This window comes from Coturnix japonica, chromosome 1 (assembly GCF_054131305.1).
Source record: "Coturnix japonica strain WE chromosome 1, WE-NBRP24, whole genome shotgun sequence".
NCBI lineage: Eukaryota > Metazoa > Chordata > Aves > Galliformes > Phasianidae > Coturnix > Coturnix japonica.
Window position 1 is genome coordinate 67,670,442 of NC_140663.1, and position 20,264 is coordinate 67,690,705.

General features: G+C 41.5%; 1 protein-coding gene across 4 annotated transcripts in view; it reads right to left on the reverse strand.

The window, feature by feature from the left end:
• ETV6 (ETS variant transcription factor 6) overlaps positions 1–20,264 on the reverse strand; it is a 125,235-nt gene that overhangs the window by 76,331 nt on the left and 28,640 nt on the right. Inside the window, exons 1-2 of one of the 4 annotated variants that reach the window (XM_085522486.1) lie at positions 19,480–19,735; positions 9,390–9,519 (exon numbers count right to left, since the gene is read on the reverse strand). The exons of 1 other annotated variant lie outside the window; for it this stretch is intronic. In XM_085522486.1, coding sequence (XP_085378612.1) covers positions 9,390–9,426 — 37 coding nt within the window. In that variant the 5' untranslated portion in view covers positions 9,427–9,519; positions 19,480–19,735. Of the gene's footprint in view, positions 1–9,348; positions 9,520–19,479; positions 19,736–20,264 lie in introns of those variants that run through there. 2 more of the 4 variants (XM_015870759.3, XM_085522491.1) reach the window with 2 other exon arrangements.

Below are 20,264 nucleotides of genomic sequence, written 5' to 3' on the forward strand. Positions count from 1 at the left end.
AAATAATAAGTCAGTGCTTTGACCAGGTCCCTCTCCCTTTGGGAGTTCTGTTCTGCAAAGAAGAAGCTTTAAGATACCTGAGGGAAACATAAAATAATGCTGAGAACATAATTATTAAGCTAAGAAAGCAAGCCTTTTCTGCAGGATACTGTAACAGTGCAATTTCATTACCAGCATTACATTACTTTCTTCTGAAACATGCAAGTTCCTAGAACTTATACCCAACAGAAAGCATTAGCAAAATTTATCACTGTGGCAAAAAGCTGGCTCTCATGATGCTGACTACAGCTGGTTTGTTCACCTTCCCTGTATGCAGGATAGCCTCAGTCTCTCCCGACTGACATCCTGTCCCCCATCTCACTCTATCTACTTTCACCTCAGGGCATGCCCAGCGGTGCATAGTCCAAAACCCAATGAAACTGCTGCTCTTCTTTTCGACAATCGAAGCCAAAATTCCATTTCAGGGTATGATCCCCTCTGCATGTCACAGCACTGAGAGAGGGCAAAGATCACACAGAAAATGTGTGTTTACCCTTGGAAGACGGGCTCATTTTCTTGCAGCACATAAAATGCAGGGCTGTAAGTAACTGCAAGACTAGCAAATACCTGCAGCTAAAAGGATCCACTCAGTAAACTTTTAAATAAGTAGACATGCCCTGCCTCCAATCAACACCCATCACTTTGCCATGGAAGGAGTCCCTTATCCTGTCTCTGAACACCCCACATCATGCCTCTGAAGCCAGGAAGGATGTGTTGGTTAATTATTGAAGATGTTCATTCCATTTTAACTTGTTGCAGCTTAATTTAACAGTTTTGTTGTTTGCTCTTTATAATTGCTGTTAAGTTACCTGACCCTGCTGCCAGTGCATAATGGACTTTTTTTCAGCAGGATACAGACATACAGAGATCAAAACCACACAGGTACATGCAGTAAACAAAGCAGGCTGCTCATGGCTATTATCAGGGTATGATTTTCACATATGAAGATCCATAAGCAAAAATTTGGAGTTGCACAAGTATCCCACTTATTTAACTGTAGAAAGCCCATCAGAAGTGACTGTTCACTAACTGCCAACATCATCAATTGTATTCCTATTAAATATATAAACAACTCATACTTATGGAGCAAAGTTCACTGCTATATTAACAATAGCCTGATAGTTCTACACTGGGCATGCCTTGCACAAAACACTAGATGTGAACAGTGGACATATTCATATACATTAATCCCAGAGAAGACAGACATTGCACAAGAACTCACAGAAGAGGAACAGCTGATGAATAAGTGCTTCTGCCCTTCATAATACCTATAGGAACTCCTAACTAAGGTGCTGGAGACTGGGCTGCCAAACCTGGATGGAACCACTTCACCAAAAATGTCTTCTCCAAAGTTACAAATCATCACTGAGTCCTTCTGCTCCAGCAACAAAACGAGAAGCTATAAATTAGGAACAAAAGCCTGTTTAACCTGGCTGTGTTGTATCAGGAGTACCAGCACAGGGGCAAGTAATGTAGAAGGAAATCCCAAACCAACAAAGTGGATGCCAAATAATTGGTACTGGGGTGAGTGGGTGTGCACATGGCCTCCTCTACATTAATCCCTAGTATCTTAAAACTGCTGTAGGTTTCTCCTCACACATCACAGATTCATAGAATCCTTAGAGTTGGAAGGAACTTTTGAAATTCATCTAGTCCAACTCCCCTGCAATAAACAGGGATATGCATAGCTAGATCAGGTTGTCCAGGGCCTGATCCAACCTCACCTTAAAAGTCTCCAGGAATAGGGCATCGCCACACTTCTGGGAAACCTGTACCAGTGCCTCACCACCCTCACTGCAAAAGACTTTTTCCTGATATCCAACCTAAATCTACCCACTTTAAGCCAGAAGCTTTGTTCTGTCACCATGGACCCTACTAAAGAGTCTGTCCCCTTCTTTCCTGTAGCTCTCCCTCAGATATTGAAAGGCCGCTATCAGGTCACTTCAGAGTTTTCTCTTCTCAAGGCTGAACAGCCCCAGCTCTCTTAGCCTGTTCTCACAGGAGAGGTGTTTCATCCCTTGGATCGTCCTCCTCTGGATGTGCTCCAACAGGTCTCTGTCTCTCCTGTACTCAGGACTCCACATCTGGATGCAGTATTCCAGATCCTGGTACACCACATCCTGGTAGTCCCTCTAAGCGCAGGACAGGTTTGTTTTCTTCCAATGTTCAGAGGCTCAGCTCTGTTTTTTACTAAAGCAGTGGATGCAGCACATGTGCTATATTGGTTCTGCAGGGTTTTCTATCACTTCTGTGTTTTCTTGCAAGGCACTCACCACACAACCATTTGTTATTGTAGGGTTCTTAGTCATGGCTTAAGAGAATCTCTCTTCTGTGCTTTCTTTAACTGTATGGTTATTAAAGAATTCTAGGTTCTTTTATTTTAAAAAAATTTACATAGAAGATTTGTAACAAAATACAAATAACAACAAAAAAAGTAGATGCAGTTGGGATGGAAAGCAAAAAGCAATCTAATTTTAGAGTCACTGATTCTGACAGCATCCCTTTAAGACAAAGCTAAAAATGCTTCAAATCCAGCAATGCCATAAATGTCCTGCTGCTTTTGCTTCTTATTCCTCCCCACATTTTCCAGGGGAATTCCACAAGGGACCAGCTTGAATCCCACATTAAAGTGACACAGCTCCCTTTCCCCACTGAATAGAGGTGAATCTGTGTTCTGAATTCTTAAAACCCCTACATGAAGCATTCCAGGAGTGCAAGAGATTGGCTGAGTACCACTGAGACCCTCACACCACGAGCTCTCCATGCCCCAAAGCACAGGACTCAGATTCCTACCTCAGAGGTGCTTTAAAAGTTCCCACCAGGACAGGAAGGATTTCATTCATCTACATGCTTCCACTGGGGTTGTCAGTGCAGGAAACTGCTGTGCTAACTCAGCTTGTGTATATATACACACACATGAAAATAAAACATATGTGTATATACACATATACATATATATATGCATATATAAATTTAAAAGTGCTTGGGTCTAAAACACTCAAGAAGCAGAAATCAGTTCATGGTGCTGGCTCTTCACAACATTTTTCATATTTGATCTGTGTGTCTCTGCCACAGTAACTAGGCTGCAGAAATGAGCACACAGTTTTAAGGTTAAGCTCAACAGCTGATTACACCAAGGTGACAGAATGAAATGGACCCCAAGTCACCTTGATGTACACCTTGTGACAAGGGGCTCGGTTCCCTCCAGCAGATAAACAAAGATCATGTCAGAAAAGTGTAAATGAGGATTTTCATGGTGCAATGGCTACTATTTTCCCAGCTGGATCAGTAATAAGGTTTTAGTCCCCCAGTCCCACATATTCCATGTAACATTCTTCTGTACGGAATAGCTGCATCTATACTGCGTTTAGACATGGTTCAAGAGTGAATCTGAGGCTGGGCCTCCAACCTACAACTTATCCAAGCTGCCTGAGCATATGACTGCCTCAAAGCAGACTGGAAACTCACAGCAAGGAACACCCAGGAGGCAGGACATGCTTTGTACCACACTCAAGAGGTCACTGGCTGGCTGTATCGATAATTTTGATTGCCTGTGTGGTATTGATATTGGCCCTGCTCTTAGTAGCTCACAATGTAAATGTGCAAGAAAAGCCCACGGTGGAAGAAGATGCAACACAAGAAGATTAAGAACTGCAGAGAATCAGGTGGTAGTGAATAGTGCAGAATAGTGCAACTTTTCAGGCTTTTTTTCTTTTTCTTTTTTTTTTTTTTTTTTTTATGGAAGTGGGTTTGATTTGCTTAGGAAAGGACAAACTACACACAGAGAGAATAAAATATAGCATAAAAAGGAGATTAGAGGGAAAAAACAAGCATATGAAGGACAGTAAGAGGGAGGAATTAGGTTTAAGTGGCCATCTCGTCAGAGAAGAGCAAAGAAGGATGAGGAAGAAGCCAATCATCTGAGAAAGACAATTCAGATCCCGTTAAAAACAGTGGGGATCTAAGTATTCATTTCAGTGGATTAGTCTCATAGTCATTAATTTGACATTCTGGCCACCTCTCACAGTCCCTTTGTCTTATGCAGCTTTTATTTTATTTTTCCTGTATGTGCGTCAGTCAGTTTTGTTCCCCAAAGATCCCTCCAAAGTAAATATTTTTATTGCTTGCTACTCTAAATGTGGCTCAGGGTGAAGGGCTTTTTTTCCTGTCTCACTACATACTTTCAGTTCAATGCACTGAATATTCTAGTAACTAAATAACAATACGTCTAACGCTTCAAAGTGGCTTTTCCAGCTGCTAGCCAAAATTGTTGAATAATTAACAGGTGCCAAAGGATTAATAAAAGAAGTAACATAATTAATAGACACAATGCAGAAAAAATGGATCCTTGGCAACCCTGACAATGTTGTTGTTTCCTCCCTCTTAATCGTTGCCTGTATTCCTTTACAAAAAAGAAAACTCGTGCCCTTAAAACACAAATGATGCATACAAGCAACAACATCTGATAATGAGAAAGAAACTTGCAATACATTTAGTTTGGCGTCTGATAAATGCCTCAGTTTAAAGAACCTCCCAGCTGAGAGTCTTTCAACATCTTGACCTGACCTTCTACTCATGTCCAGTCTTTGGGTTACACAGAGGGCCTATTTGTAGAATGTGGTATAGATCGCAAAGATGGAGAACCAGTGAGGAAGCACCACACTGCTTTCCACTGAAGAGAATAAAATACCAGTACAAAAAGCATGCAGAAAGATTCCTACAAAGCAGTCACTAAAAAGGTAATCCCTTAACACAATCTTTGCATTAGTAGATTTCCCTTCAGTCGTCCTTAATGAAGGCAGTGGGACAGACAGCAATTAAAACGAATACAAATATGTTAAGATAAAAAATGTGATCAGACTAGCAGAATACGACCAGACCCATATGCACTGAAGTTCATCAGAATCATCTGCAGCCTAAAAAGTACCCCAGACAGGAAAACCGAAGACCAGAACCCAATTTTATATTTGAAACAAGGAATACTCAAAGAATTTTACAAACAGGTCCCCATCTTCACCACCACTCATCTAAAAGTGAGCGCAGTCAAGAAAACAACAGCATAAAATGATGCACATATCACAGTATCTGGAGTGTGTCTTTTTATTCTGAGTATTACTGCAGGCTGCTGGGGGTTCAGAGAAAAGCAAGAACAAGAAAAGTTAGTTGCTGCCAAGAATAAGTGGTTTGTGTGTACAGAAAAGTATGTGCAACGTGCCCTGCTATGACAATGGGCTGCAGGCAGATGAAGGATGCCAACAGCAAAGAAAAAAATGAGTAACTAGTTCAGAGGAAGAAACGAACTCTTGTTCATGCTTGTATCAATAGAGAACACTGTGAAATCTTTGCCCATGAGATAATGTCCATCTCCCTAAACAAACACATATGTGCTCCCAAGGGAAGATGCCCTTTAGAGATAAAAATCAGACTGTGCAAACTGACAGATACGTGCAAAGGGGAATGCTGCTTTACAGGCAAGAGCACAGATTAGAGCATGCAACAAGTCCTTCTTCAGCACTGACGTTTTTGCGCCTCTTCCTGAAGAAGTTTTATGGTCAAAGAGACCGAAAGAAAATCATGAAGCCTGTAAGTATGTAATTACAGTTGCTATAGAAGGCAAAACACCTTATTTTTATTTTGTGTAGTACAATAAAGAGAAAAACTGTATTCCCTGATTCAGCATATATTAATAGATATATCCGTATCTTACATGGAGTACCCTCTTTCCAGACCTAAGAGGTGCTTTTTTTTATACCATATGCTATTGGCCAGAGCATAAAATAAATAAGTAATGTCACTGAATCAGACAAAAAAAAAAATAAATGGTTTTTAATACAAAAGAAAAATAAAGAACCGTCTCTCCATGGTAATATGGATTAAGCTTCCTCGAAGATAAGGGGTATGCAAATAGTGTCATAGCTTCCATCTTTCCCAGCATTATTTATTATTATTTTATTAATATTTACAACTTAGAAAAAATTATGCACTTAGAATTATTTTACAGGATATCCAAGGTCACAGGAGACACCAAGGGCAGAGCCTGTAGGAGAACTGAAATTGCTTCTCTGGAATCCTCATAAACTACTCCACTGTCCAAACACTCTTTCTATCTGATGTTAATGTAGTCTAGTAGAGATCAGGCATGCTGCAAAGCTACCGTGCATATACACTGGGAACAAAGTGCAAACTGGAGATCATTGAACTCTCTGACTACATATCTCAAACACATCCTCTAGCATTGTACTGATAGTTTATTTACAGCATGACCAATACATATTTCATAGATAATAAATACTTTATTTTATTTTATTTGCTCATTAGGCAAATGAGCATTTTTATATGCATGGGTCAGAAGTCACTAACCCAGACGTATAGTATCAGATAAAATTGTGTAATATCAGAAAATCATTCTTACTATCCCAAAGCTTCATAGTTAAGACTGATTACTTGTAGCTCTATACTACGGGAATACAGCAGGGTGGTAAGAAAGCAGCTAATTAAAACAGGGAAGAATGTGTGAAAATGGGAACAGTGTCTCCATGTCCTGGGAAGGGTTGTTTCTCTACAGATTTCTATCTTTTGACCAAGGTAAAGAAAGAATACTCTGCATGCTGGTAGCACTGAGGGATCTGCATTCCACTCTTCTCAACTTTGCAGTTCTCCTTTCTTCAGTCTCTGGATCAAATATCCCAGCACAACTAAGAATCATTTGCTCACCAAACACTGAGGAATAATTTATTGCAAAGGAAATTGCTCTACTTATCGTCCAGATACTATTGGGTATTAGCACCTTTAGAGTGCTCTCAAACATTAGAAACAATGAAATTTCTAATAAGGAAGGCATAAAATACTGTCTGAATCCACCAGGTGTACTTCATTATTTCTATAGCTAACATGAGGAAGACTGCTTCTGGAATATGATCTTGAGGTCTGAAATCTTCACCTTAAGAAGGACGTCTTAGGTAGGAAACAGTTTGCAGGAGATGATACAAACGCAATCTGTAATCCACAAACTGTACAGGAACGTAAAGAACTTCTCATCCTAAGCAGTTTAGTCAAGAAAAGGTTAAAGCGTGACTTTATTAAAAAGCACCTATAATCAAGTGTAGTCTTTTGGCAATATTTAGCAGGAAAGGCGATAATGAGATCAGTAGTTTGAAACTGAGCTCGACTAATTCAAACTATAAATAGGGCACTTTAAAAAAAAAAAAAAAAAGAAGAAGAAAAAAGAAAAAAACAGCAAATAGGGAGGATAATTACACATTTTAAGCACTGACAGAACTTAGGAAGAAACCTTATATCCTCCTTATCCCTTAAGTCTTTACATGGTGGAATCTTTATAACATGCTGTAGCTTAAGCAATTACTGAACTTAAAATGCAGAGGCTGAGAAATTCTGTAACTCGAGTAATACCACAGATCATCCTAGATATTCCTAATAGTACCATCTGACCTTGTTATAAGTCTATATGCTCTAAACAGTGGTTCTGAATGTGTTTGGGTCAATAATTATTGCATACTGAGCTAAAAATACTGCATTGCTACAGACTAGTAAGGCTACTAGTAAGGCTATATAAACCTGCTTCACATTGTTTATGATCTGAGACACTGACTTTGTCAAAGAATATTCCACAGATGTTTAATAATTAATCTTCTGTGTTTTTATAATACAGAAGGGCAGACTGGTGTGGAAATAATAATGGAACAAAAGCTTCCTTAGAAGTTTTAAAATGTGCAAATTGAAAGAAAAAAAAAAAAAAATCAAGGCAAAAGGTTCAATCACACCCAAAACACTGGACAGAAAGTTTTGACTGAAAGGAAACCTTTTAAGCTTCACACTCTACCTGGCATGCTGGCTGGCTGATAAGAAGGAAGCCGGTAGTAAACAGTGCCCCACCCTTCCAGCATCAAGGGGCTCTGCCTTTCTATGCTGTGCATCTGTTAAACTCAGTTAGGAAGGCAGTAAAATCTGAAAAGCCGAACATGATCCTCTGTGGAGAGGACAGACGGCAGTTCTCAAACCAGAATTAAATTCCACTAAATAACACAAGGGGAAGAAAAAAATCTCAGGGGCTAAAAGCCACGCTGCAGAGAACTGCTCCATGTTGGCTTTGTTTTCTCTGCCTTTTGGGCATAAGCTTTAAAATTGACCATAAGTGCTCTAGCAAGTCCTCCCTGTGCTGGGGAAATAGGCCAGCATGCACAGGCAGAGGCAAGAATCTCGGGATCTCAGAAGTCTGGCTACTCGGGCAGTAGACAGACCCACAAAGAAAGCTGCAGTGTCAGCTTGCATTCTGGACCATCAAAAGTACAAGCTGGGTTATTCTGCAGCACAGGCAACAAAACAAGGACTGTGAAGAAAGAGGCGTGGACACTGAGCAATCCTGGAGCACTGAAACTCACTGGCCATCAACGGTGTGAGCACAGGATTACTGAAGTGCTGGGAGAACAGTTTGCATCCAGAAAAGAAGCATGCTTGGAAAACAGCTGGGGACAGAAATGACAAATCTTTTATTCCCTTTTTGTTGTTTAAATTGAAAGATCACCTCAGGAGACCATTCCTTTTCCAAAATCCCAAACAGTACGCTGCCATCTGACAGATGGAAGTTACGTTTGCCACTGGCCCCTGTTGCTTCTTATTGCTCAAGTACCCCAGGAATGTGACACCTGATAAAAGTTGTCTTAAAATCTCTCAATTTACATCAGAACTGCTTCCTCCCTAAAAAGGAAAATTCCATTCTTTCTCAACTCCACCCTATCTCACTAATCCACCTCTCCCTGGTCAACAGCCCTTGGCCTTTCCTATTCCTCAAACATTAAATCATCTCAGCAAGGAAATGCCTGGCTCTCACCTTGATCCCAGCTTGTTTTTGTTATAAAGGCAGTGATGTGTCCTTCCTCCTTTGCGCAATCCTTTCATGTAGAGATTAGCCCTTTCCTCCTTGTTCATCACTGCCACTGTCTGAGTAGAAGCAGAGTGCCTGGGCACCCACTGAATAAATGCACTCCACTTACCACAGTTAGTGAACCTGACTGTGCCACAGCACATCAATGAGCAATTCCTAAAACACAGACAGATACACAGAGCTTCCTGATATATTAAAACCTGCACATTTTTCCCTGTCAAGAGAGAGAAGCCAAATCCTAGACAGGAGGTGCTGGTGGGGAAAGAAAACAGCGACCTGAGTTGTTTAAAAATAATACACCGAAAATCAAGCCATCAAGAGCTTTAAAGAAAATTCGAAAGCCAGGGTACTTCCCTACACATCTGCCACCATAAATAAGTAAGTAAATAAATAAATCCTCCCCTCACCCTGCCCTGCACCCTCCTCAGTTCCAGGAAGTGACACTCACGCAGGTGTGCTGGCAGTCTGATCGAGTCTTCCTCCATCCTGATTGTTCGAGGCACTGAGACATGTAGTGGTGACGAGGAAGTGTAATTTGGTACTGGGCTGGCTGGAGGTGTGTACGAAATTCTCTCTTGCTGTTAAAAAGAAAGTGGGGGAGAGAAAGAGAGAAGACAATGTGAACTTTGGAACAGAGGTGTGAATCCAAGGCAGGGGTGGGGTGATGGGAGGAAAGAAGGAGGTATGCATGAGGGGGCCAGCAGCATCATGCTGCAGCATCAAGCCTGCAACAGATCACAGCCCGGGAGGCCTGTCTGCTCCAAGCCCAAAACAGTATCAGCAGTAAAGCAGGTCTGATGCAACAGTTTTAATTTTCAGGGGAACCGAATAGTTTCCAGGGGCTTTCTCAGAAATTTGCTGAGGGAGGAAAGAGAAGTGACACAGAAATGAATAGCCTGAGTGGGCTTTAAATTGGTGAAAATATGACAGCAATTTCATTATACACGTGTGCATACTGCTACTGAGACCGCCGAAAAAGCTTAATCTTATGCTAACAGAGATACGAGCATGTTTCTTAAACATTTAACACTTTATGACTTTCGAGCATTTTAAAAACATTAGTTTTACTTTTGCTGCACAAAAACACTATCACTAAAAACCACTCTATTTACCAGTGAGTAATGCAGTACTTTTGTATTCCTGCTTAAACTTGCTATTAGCACTTTCTTTGAAGTAGTAAAACTTGCAACCAACTAAGTAAACCAGCATGCAGAAAGCAGCTAAGCAAGGACAGCCCAGTAGACTTAAAGAGCAATTTGCCAATGTTGCGTTAGGTTCATAATGGTCATCATTTAGTTTATTTCTGAAAATATCTGCCAAAAACGTAGGACTTGAATTTCATCCAACCTAATGGGAGAAGTTGTCTGTATTCTGAGAATGACCTTCACTCACAACACAAATTACACCCTTTGTAAATAAACATAGGAACAGTTCTGTAGAAACATGAAAAAATAAAGTCATAATCATATGCTTCTTAGAAGGTAAAGTATTAACATACGTTCCAGAGTTGGGCTGCTGACATTCAATGATGGCAGTGCAAACAGTGTGGATTTACAACCACATACCTACAGAAGCAAAAGGAGCTATTTTTGCTTTGGAGTGTTTGCAGGACAGTATAGTAGCGAATCCCTACCCTCAATCTGATCTCCAGAAAGTGGAAAGACAAACCTAGTGTTTGAGTAACAGAAGGACATTATAAATCACAACATTACCACAGCTGTGGGACAGGGAATTGGAATGACGCTGATAAAGGCACACCTACAATGTACCATTAGCAACCTCACTGCCAGCAAAGGAAAGGAGAGATCTGTACAATGTAAATAACAAATACACTAAAGCAGAAAAGTCTCTCTGCCAATGAAATGGGCCATAGAGCACCTGGAGAGTCTCTCCCCATCATTGCTTCAAACTAAGCCCAGCTCAGCCTAGCATAAGTTGCTGCTATCACATATCTACTGAGGAGCTCACACAGAAGCACTAGTGTCTCTTAAGCATCTGGATTTCTACCACTGTACTGTACTATACAGACTTTCTGTGATCCCGAACAATGACTATGCCTCATATTCCCTTACAACGCCAGCACGTTGCATGTTCTGCAGCCTCACTGAAAACGTGCCCCTTTCACGGTGCACATGCTAGAGCAATGAGCAACAAGACCCAACTTCCCAGCATTTCTTGCTGCAAACCACAGCTCAGATAATCGAACAATACTGAAGCTCCTCATTTTGTTTACTAAACAAGATATTTATAAAAAGAGGGACACTTTTGAAACAGTCACACAATTGCTTGCCTCTGCAAACAAGTTCAAGAGGACGTACAGGAGACCTGAAGTCCTTTTCCCCCACAATGTAAGGTGCAGACTGACATCAGGTCCCACTTCATGCTCACAGAAATATGGAATCACCACTGCAACGACAAGTGCTAAGTAGCTTCAAGGGGCCTTCTCACTAGCTAAAAGCAGAAGGAAAGTCAAATCAGCAGCTAAAACCAAATCCAGAATCAGTGCATTTCTCGTAACTTTCAGGAGGTGCTGTACCAAGATATAACACACACAGTATACACTGCCTTTCTCTCAGCAATGATTAATCTACTACAGGCACATGGTAACTATTTTATTTATACCAAGACAGCTACATGAACATTTAGTGTTACAAGTCAATATATTGCAATAATCGTTTCCTAATATTCGTACGAACAGGACAGTAGGAAACACAAATAAGTTGTGGAAATGCAACCTCACTCATTTTGTCACAGTTATTTTTTCCCATGCATTTTAGACATCCACAGTAATGTGTGTGCATTGGTAATACTTGCAGAAATCATTTTACAAGGCACAAAGTAGAATTAGCTCTCCAGCTCTCCTATGTGTCTTTGAAATGTCCTATCCCATGAATTCTGCATTTTTTTCCAGCACCTTTAACCCAAATATAAAAGCAATCTGCAGATATTAGGTAAGCCTTTTTTATTAGACACACAGACAACCTAAGCTCCAGAAAGAGCAAAGCTCAAATGAGCTACGTAATTTCAGGGTAGAGCTGTCTTGAAACAGGACTGCATGTGCCTCCCAAGGGCAAGAGACTTAGCAAATGCGTCCTGAAAGAGTGATCCTTGTAACCATCCTGGCCAGATTTCCAAAAGGTGTGAAAGAGAAAAGTCACGGGGAGGTCAAGTCACAGGGCTTGTAGAAAACCTGAAGCTGTACTGACCCCTGAGGGACACCACTCATCACTGATATCCATCAGCACATTGAGCCATTGACACCAAATACCCTACACTGAATATAAAAGCCAGATGACTTCTCAGTATATAAAGGCCTATTCCTGTACAGTGTGCTATGATGCTACATGAGGAAAGTTGACCAAGACTAAAAGATGTCATGCTTTTGCCACCCAGGGTCCGTGTGTCACTTGATGCCCATCTTGTTGAATTTCTTGTTTAACCTGGTTTCTCCAGATGGCCAAGGCTTCCCATGAATAGTACCACTGGGTGTAGACATGAATATTTGGGCTGCCTTAACTACTGGTGGAAGTAAAGAGGCAGAAAATTTCTTGTAGTAGCCACACCGTTTGTCTCTACTCGGAGGACAGAAACAGAGAGATGCTGCTTTTCAGGGAAGCTTCCAAGTACCTGAATATCATCCTATTACCCCACTCCATTTCTTTACCTTTGGAAAATATGCTCAGAAAAGGCAGCAGTAGCAGATGCACAGAGGTTCTGGTGCTCAGCTTGATTTTGGGAAGGCCTAGGGTTCCCCTGCACTGGCTTAAAAAATGCTGGAGTAGCTTATCCTTGACTTGTGCAAATCTAGGTTTGAAAAGTATGGCTGCAGCTCTCAGGACTGTGGAAGGTGATGTTCTGCACACAAAACCGTAGACCCTCCACCACAGAGGATCTTCAGTCCTGCAGGGACAAACCACAAGGGTTTCTGTGTCTTTCAGTGAGCACATCTAGAAATCGAAAAATGGAAACGTAAGCCTAGGGACCTGGATCTAGGGAAAGCCTGAAAGTAGGGTCAGAGGGATTGGTTTGGCTGCTGTGGCTCCTCTTAGGCATTGGTGCCTTGGATAAGGCAGAGGGGAAAAATGGCCTTGGAGGAGAGAGTTATTGGTGGGAAGGAAGTGTCTGCAGGAATGCCTCAGAGTGCCCTTGATGTCTGAACACTCAAAAGGGCTATGCCAGCAAACCAGCCAATGATTTGCACAAGGGCTGACAGCAAGAAAGCAGGCAAGTTAATCATTAGGGAAGCAAGTCAGGTGAAGAGGAAAGGGAAGGAAGATGTATGCAGCATTCATCAGTGTTTTGTGTGCTAGATAAAAAAGTCCAAGAGAGCACCCACAGTTACAGGAACTGACACAGGAAAGAGGAAGGAAATCAGAGACCCTAAGGCACTGCATGGCTTTGGAGACACAATTAAAACATTCGGGGATTTTGTTCAGCTCTGTAGCTTGCACAGTCCAACTGCCGCCAGGGAAGAATGATCAAGTTCCAGAAAAAGAATAATAAAGCTCTGCAGTACCAGGATACAAATTAAACTCTCTACTTCCCTCCCCTCCCCCTGTTGCTGTCATCTCCTTGATTTCCATGGCAGACTTCTCCTCATTTTTGATCCCATTAATATAGCTATTCACGTCAAATCTATAGCAGCATAATCAGCACACTATCAGTAATTAGAGAAATTAAAACAAACACAGCTCTCTGGAATGGACCTTATGCAAAGCAGCACTGGGAAAAGATTAATATCTCATTTCCTGCACACAGAGAACAGAGACTGTCTTGGTGACCTTAGCAATTTTGTGAAGTTCAGTTCCTCCCTGCCTCCTCTCTTCAGCTTGCCTCCAACCAACTTCTCAGCACACGGGGAGAAGACAGCTACCCCCTCACATCACAGTCCTCACTCAGGCAAATTCCAAAGCAAATAGAATACAGTGAGGTACAACAGTTCATCACAAAAGAGAAGGGAAGAGGAGATGATGGAGAATCCCCATGCCTCTCCTAAAATGATCACAGACACTACTCGTATTAAATTAAAGGCTTATAAAGAGCAACATTAATGCGCTTGAGTGTTGTGAAAATGCAGCTTGTGGAGGTCAATCTTGTTGAAAATGCTATGATATGGCTTCATTATTGTCTGAGCACTGCTAAATAACTCAAGCTAGCAAATATAAATGAACCAAAAACTACCTGAGCCTCATACTTAAGAAGTATTTATTCACTGAGGCTGCTGTTATGATGGAACACTGGGCAGAAAGTGGCTACAGGAAGATAACATCAAGTAAAACTAACAGACAATATTCAGGCAAAGACTTCAGTGAGATTCATGAAAAATTATTCATTTCTACAAACAACAAGGACCGTTATCCACGGATAACCCAGACAGGCAGTGTAAAATGTGTACAGGAGGCAAATCTTTGTTCAGAATTTGCATGTGGAATCATCAGACACTGAGACAAGAGCAAAGCCTTATCAAGTCAAAGCAGGAGACTTTTCTAGGCCCCACAGAGGCAATAAAGCTGGCAACTGGCCCTACTGCTCCGAGGCAAGAGTCAACCACAGATTCAATGGCTTGATGTTAGGAAGAAATTCTCTCCCCCATCCCGCCTTGTTTCTACTCATGACTACAGAATTTGCATTACGGGGTTTTTACCGCACATTCCTCTGAAGAGCCTCTGTTCAGCCAAGGTATGGAGAGAGGTGTGATCCAAACAGCAAATCTCCACACCCCAGTCCTGTTAGCACCCACTTCTAGCACCAACCACCACAGAAGACTTGAGAGTTCACAGCAGAGCTACAAAAAACAAACTAGGCTTTGAAGTACTGTGGACAGTGAGTGGGAAGCAGTGAGAGCAATGCATAGAGACTTTCCAGGCTGAGAGAACTGCACAGCAGATATTTCACTGCACTTTTTTTCCCATTCTCTTTCATAAAGAATAGAGTGCTGAGGTGTCTCATCTATGATATATAGAGGTTGGGCAACCCCGCCTGCGTGCATGGGAATTCATACCCTAAACACTCATCATGGGAGTCATGCATTCAGCATAAAATTTCTGGAGGCCACAAAACAGAGATGGAAAAATGAAGGGGAAACGTGGTATACAAGGAGCTGCCCTCTCACGTGTTATGGGAAAGGAGAATCCCAGAGCTGCTCTGTGATCCATTCAGGCTGGCACAGCAGCATGCATGACTCTACCTGGACACATCACTGAGCTATCAGGGTATTGGAAAGTTGCAACGCCACTATGTATTCAAATATATTTCAGGGATAAGAACCACTACCGTTCATTCTACAAAACACGAATATTTTTAGTGAATCTACAGCTACTACCAACAGGATCATTCACAATGGGATATGAAGTGCTTGCATAGTACAAAGCACATGTCAGGGCCATCACATGGACAAGTTCAGGTCACTCGCTGCCATGGATTATCTGAAAGCCTATCCATCAAGTCGTGAAAAATCAGGGGAGAGTTATTCACATAGAAGTCATGGCTTTTTTTAACCATCAGTCATTGATGGAAACAAACTCTTAAGCAGCTGCAACATTACAAAATGCATATTTTAAAAATACAATAAATATAAGAAATGACCATTCTCAATCCCACTGCATGGCTGGTCTTGGCTCTCATCTGTACATACAACATTCCTCACTGGCTTTTTGAAAGCAGTGATTCTGGTCTGATTTACAGCAATTAAAGTGAAGTGCACATATGAACCTCAGTATTTACTATTATCAGTACAGTCAGTCAATTTTCTCTCCTTATCTGCATGAAATCAGTTTGAACTTGAGTGTGAACAATGTGCATACATACCTGTTTGAAAACAACTTGCATCACAATATGTCATAATTATCTTCTATCTGTCACCATTAGAAAATACAGGCACACCTAAATATCAGCTACTATAACAAAATAGATTGAGAAAAAGTTGTTTGTATTTGATCATGTAGGTACCTGCCCTGGTTAAGTATAAGAACATGTCCTCTGCAAAGAGGTTATCGGCTTCTGGAGGCACTGGGAAGGAAACTCTGATGGCAGGCTTGGATGCGAGCATCAGAGAACACCACCAGACCAGAGGACAGGTGCACTATGATCATCTTCCAAACTAGAGCGTAACCCTGCAACCCTTCCATGTGGAAGCATTTCATTATACTTCAGACCTTCCATGAAAAATGACACACCAAATACACGGAGAAACCCAGGGGTACTATGACAAGGTCCTACATCTTACATTGCTTCTCCTGAAGGTCCAAATAGTGCAAAAGTAACTCAGCATAGACAGAGTGTGTGCTGCTGTATCCTTGTGTTCAACACAACCTCTAAGTGGATAAAAGCAACTTTCCAGAGAGGATCTAGAGCAGCTCAGGACTAGGAGAGCTATAAATAAGGGCTGCTGGTTGCAAAAGAGGCAAGATTCACTAGGATACTCAGGAAAACTGATCAGAATCCAGAGAGAAAGAGAGCCAGATAAAATACCTGTTCTCAAGGATTTTCTTAATCAGCCAGTTCAGAAATAAGAGGAGATGGATGTTTGCCACTGCAAAATATCAGGTGGATTCAGATTATCTGACCCCCAGCAATGCTGAATGCAGAGGGAGTTCCTAAAAAGGCCATACCTGAACTAACTTTGTCTGATGCACAGGAACTGCATGTGGAAGAAACAACAAATTACAGTTCCCCCTTACTAACTTTAAACTACTTTAGCCACTTACTTTAAAGTGAAAAAAAAAAAAAAATGAGATCAGTGTGACTAAACAGGAAAATCTGACAGGAGAACATAAAAAATAGCTAGGAGGGTGTCTCATAGAATATTGTATCCTACAAATTTGCAGGCTTTTCAGTCTGCAATTTATCCTACACATAAGTATACAGGCAGACGCATATCTGTGTATGCAAGACAGACAAGTATTATAAGAGTCTGAAGGTTTAGCTTATAAAGAAAGAGTAAAGGAACTACAGAGACAAAGAGAGGTATGATAGACACAGCCCACAGCTGTATCTGGAAATAAAGGAAATAAATATGAATGGAAGATATATCTGGAAGACTTTGTGGAAGAATGAGCTAACAAGAAGCTGTGATTAAAACATTCAAATGCAATAGGGGACCACTGAAGAAGCTGAGTTACATCAAAATAAATAAAATCTGCAGGTGGGTTAACCTGTACAAGAAACATTTTTAAGAGCTATTCAACAATTTATGGAAGGTGCAATTTAACAGCTTTTTGAAGATCTCTCCGTCAGCAGTCTATGGGTATCAGAATGCAAACTACAAGAAACCGAACCTTCTGCCGATCCAATGTATCAATCACAAAACTTTACTCAGAAAAAGGAAACAAATCACCTTGGAAAATAGCTGGAGGCACAGGAAAATCTTTCCCTACCTCAAATACATGGACCTTTCAGCACAGAACCATCAGCAAAGGAGACTTTTAAAATATGTTTGTAAAGAGACAGTTGGGCATGGCATAGCATATCAGATTTAAAAGAAGATGTGTTTGAAAAGCTGAAGTTTCCCAGCAAGCTGCCCTTTTAAGAAGAGGTAGGTGACAGAATGAGAGCAGGGGCTGAATTTAACACACTGCCTGTATTCCAGGGACAATGACAGGGTCGAGTGATGGGTCTCTATTAAATGCTTTATCCTCCATTAATGCTGCACACTCTAATGATTCGGCCATTAGCATTAACAAATCTGCAATGTCCCTGCCTGGAGCTAATAAGTAATGAACTAAGCGAGTGAATATTCTGTTGTGTAAGGAGTGCTATTAGCAATCCTTTCCTAACTACTGTGAAAACAAGAGATGCCTTCCAGGTACAACCTGTCCATGTGACAGGGTACATCACACACCACCCTTGTATGCTGTGGAAATTCCACAGGCACTCCCAAGACTCAGCAGGGGAACAAGGAGTGGATCACCCACTGCATGGTGCTGCCATACAGGGTTGGACAGCGGATGACAAAATGTGGGACAAGAAGGCACATGACAAAACGCGATCTGCACGAGAGGATTGAATATAAATGGTGAAAAGAACAGAAGGAGGGAAGTTCTGGTCCCAGATCCACTACTCACTCTCTAAAACAAGTTGTGGCTTTACCAAGGCACTCTGACCCTTTGTTGTGCCTTGGAGGTAACACGATGGTGCTAAGCCCACAGGCAGGTCAAGTGCTGGGAAGCTGAAGTCCAAAAACCTCAACTTAGCTGTTTTTCTGCCATAGCCTTTGCTGTTCATTAAGTTACCTAGCTTCTAATTTTTCCTTTCAACTTGTGCATATTTTTTGCTCTTTCTCCAATTATTACTCTGTAATAATCCCAAAGCACTGGTTGTGACACTGCTCCTGGCAAAAGAAAAGTGCTAAAGTTTCACTTTGATTATCACTGGCTTGTTTTTGACAACTAAGCACTGCTGGTTCACACCTGAGTGGACACTGAGTGAGAGTCCCATCAGCACTACCCTGAGATTGTTTACGAGCTGCAAATCTGTCCTCATTACAGACATGACAGACTTGGGAACTGAGCCAACTGAAATTGTGTAAATCGTAGTCATTTTAAGAAAAAAGTGTTTGTCCTGGGCCCATTTTAGCTCCGTCTGAAAGTTTATCTATGGCTTACAACACTACACTATCCACACATGCCTCATAAAACCACCACCATTTCCCTGCATTGAAGAGAAGTGTTAGTAAACTCACCTTTACAAGCAGAGGGACCAGAACATTCAGAGATTAGGCAATTAGCTCAGACAGCAGCACAAAGCAAAACAAAATCCTACTTCCATAGAAACACCAAGGTTAGAAAAAACCTTTAAGATCATCTAGTTCAACTGTCCAGCTACTATCAATATTCCCCCACTAAACTATGTACAACATCTAAAAGCTTCGGACATCTTAGAAAATAATAGTCTCTCCTAGGAACCCCATCAGGCTCTAAACCCATATGTTTAACTGAACAATTTTACTGCAATAGCACCTAGAAGCAACTTGAGCCCCAGCACCATTGTCCAAGGCACTGCAGAAACAGATCAGAGGACAGCCCCTGCCCTGCAGAGCTCAAAGCCAAAGCAGCCAAGACAGAAAAGCACTGGAGGAAAGAACCTTTATGAATCCTATTTTTCAATCAGGAAATAGAAGGGCAGAAAGAACAGCAAGTTGTCTAGATCCCATCCTGACTCTACCTGCAGTGCCTTGTTTCTGGAGTTACACAGCTGCTCTGAAAACAGGAGAAACTAGGAGGAAAAAGCTGACTTTGATGAAATCAATCAGCCAAGGTGGCATGCAGATATCATGCAAAAGCTCTCAAAGGCTCTCACTTTGCATTTTAATACTGAGTTTAAATAACCCTCAGCCTCCCTAGGAACCCCTGATACAAAAGCATTGCTTGAAATCTTTTGACTCAAGTGCACAGCAGAGATTGTCCATACCAGACGAGAGCTAGTGGACCTGTTCCAGAGACACATCCCTCCTGTGCCACAAGAACCAGGATAGAGGCACTCCAACCCTTCCCACAGTTACACAACCACACAGACCCAGTCAGCAAGGCAGGTTTCCTTACCCGACCCAGTCACCACAGCAAAACCACCGCAAACAGCAGCACAACCTTCCACTGGCACAGGCAGAGCAAGAACCAGGGGGCATCAATCACCCCATCTAATCAAGTAAGGCGTGTTCAACATCCAAGCTGAGCTGTGAGACTGTTAGAAAAGATGGGGGGAAAAAAAAGAAAAGAAAAAAAAATCAAAACAAACTGCTTCCAAGACTCATGACAAAACCCTTCTGCTTCTACGAGTAAGGAGGTGATTGGGACAACTGCCCAAGAGCAAGTACATTCCCAGCTTTGAAGACACACGTTTGTTCCAGCAAGCATCCCCCTAACCCTTTCACTACACACCCTTCCCCACAATCCTGCTCACACGTAGCAATGGCTGAGGTTTTCATTAGGGGAAAATTAATCAGAATTTTCTTTTTTTTTTTTTTTTTTTTCAAGCTGGCAACAAAGCCGTGAGACTTTTCCTGGCATTTCTCCTGTTTATACAAGACCTGCCAAACCGGTTGTGTGATTTTTATACTGCTTTCTTTTCCACAAAGTCCTTCGAAAGGCAGAATAGCAGAAAGCAAATAAGGAAAAAGTTTGGTTGTACCGGTCCAAAGATCAACCCTTGGAGATACAGTTGAAAATAAAAAATTAACTAGAATTGTCTGAAATGTATATTCAACATCCAAAGATCAGCACTGTTTATGTTTATTAAGACTACGTCACAACAGAGCAGTTGCTCTGCCTAGTGAAAGGCAGTCTTGTTTCTAATGGTTTAATATCTAAATACACACGGTGCAGAGCAG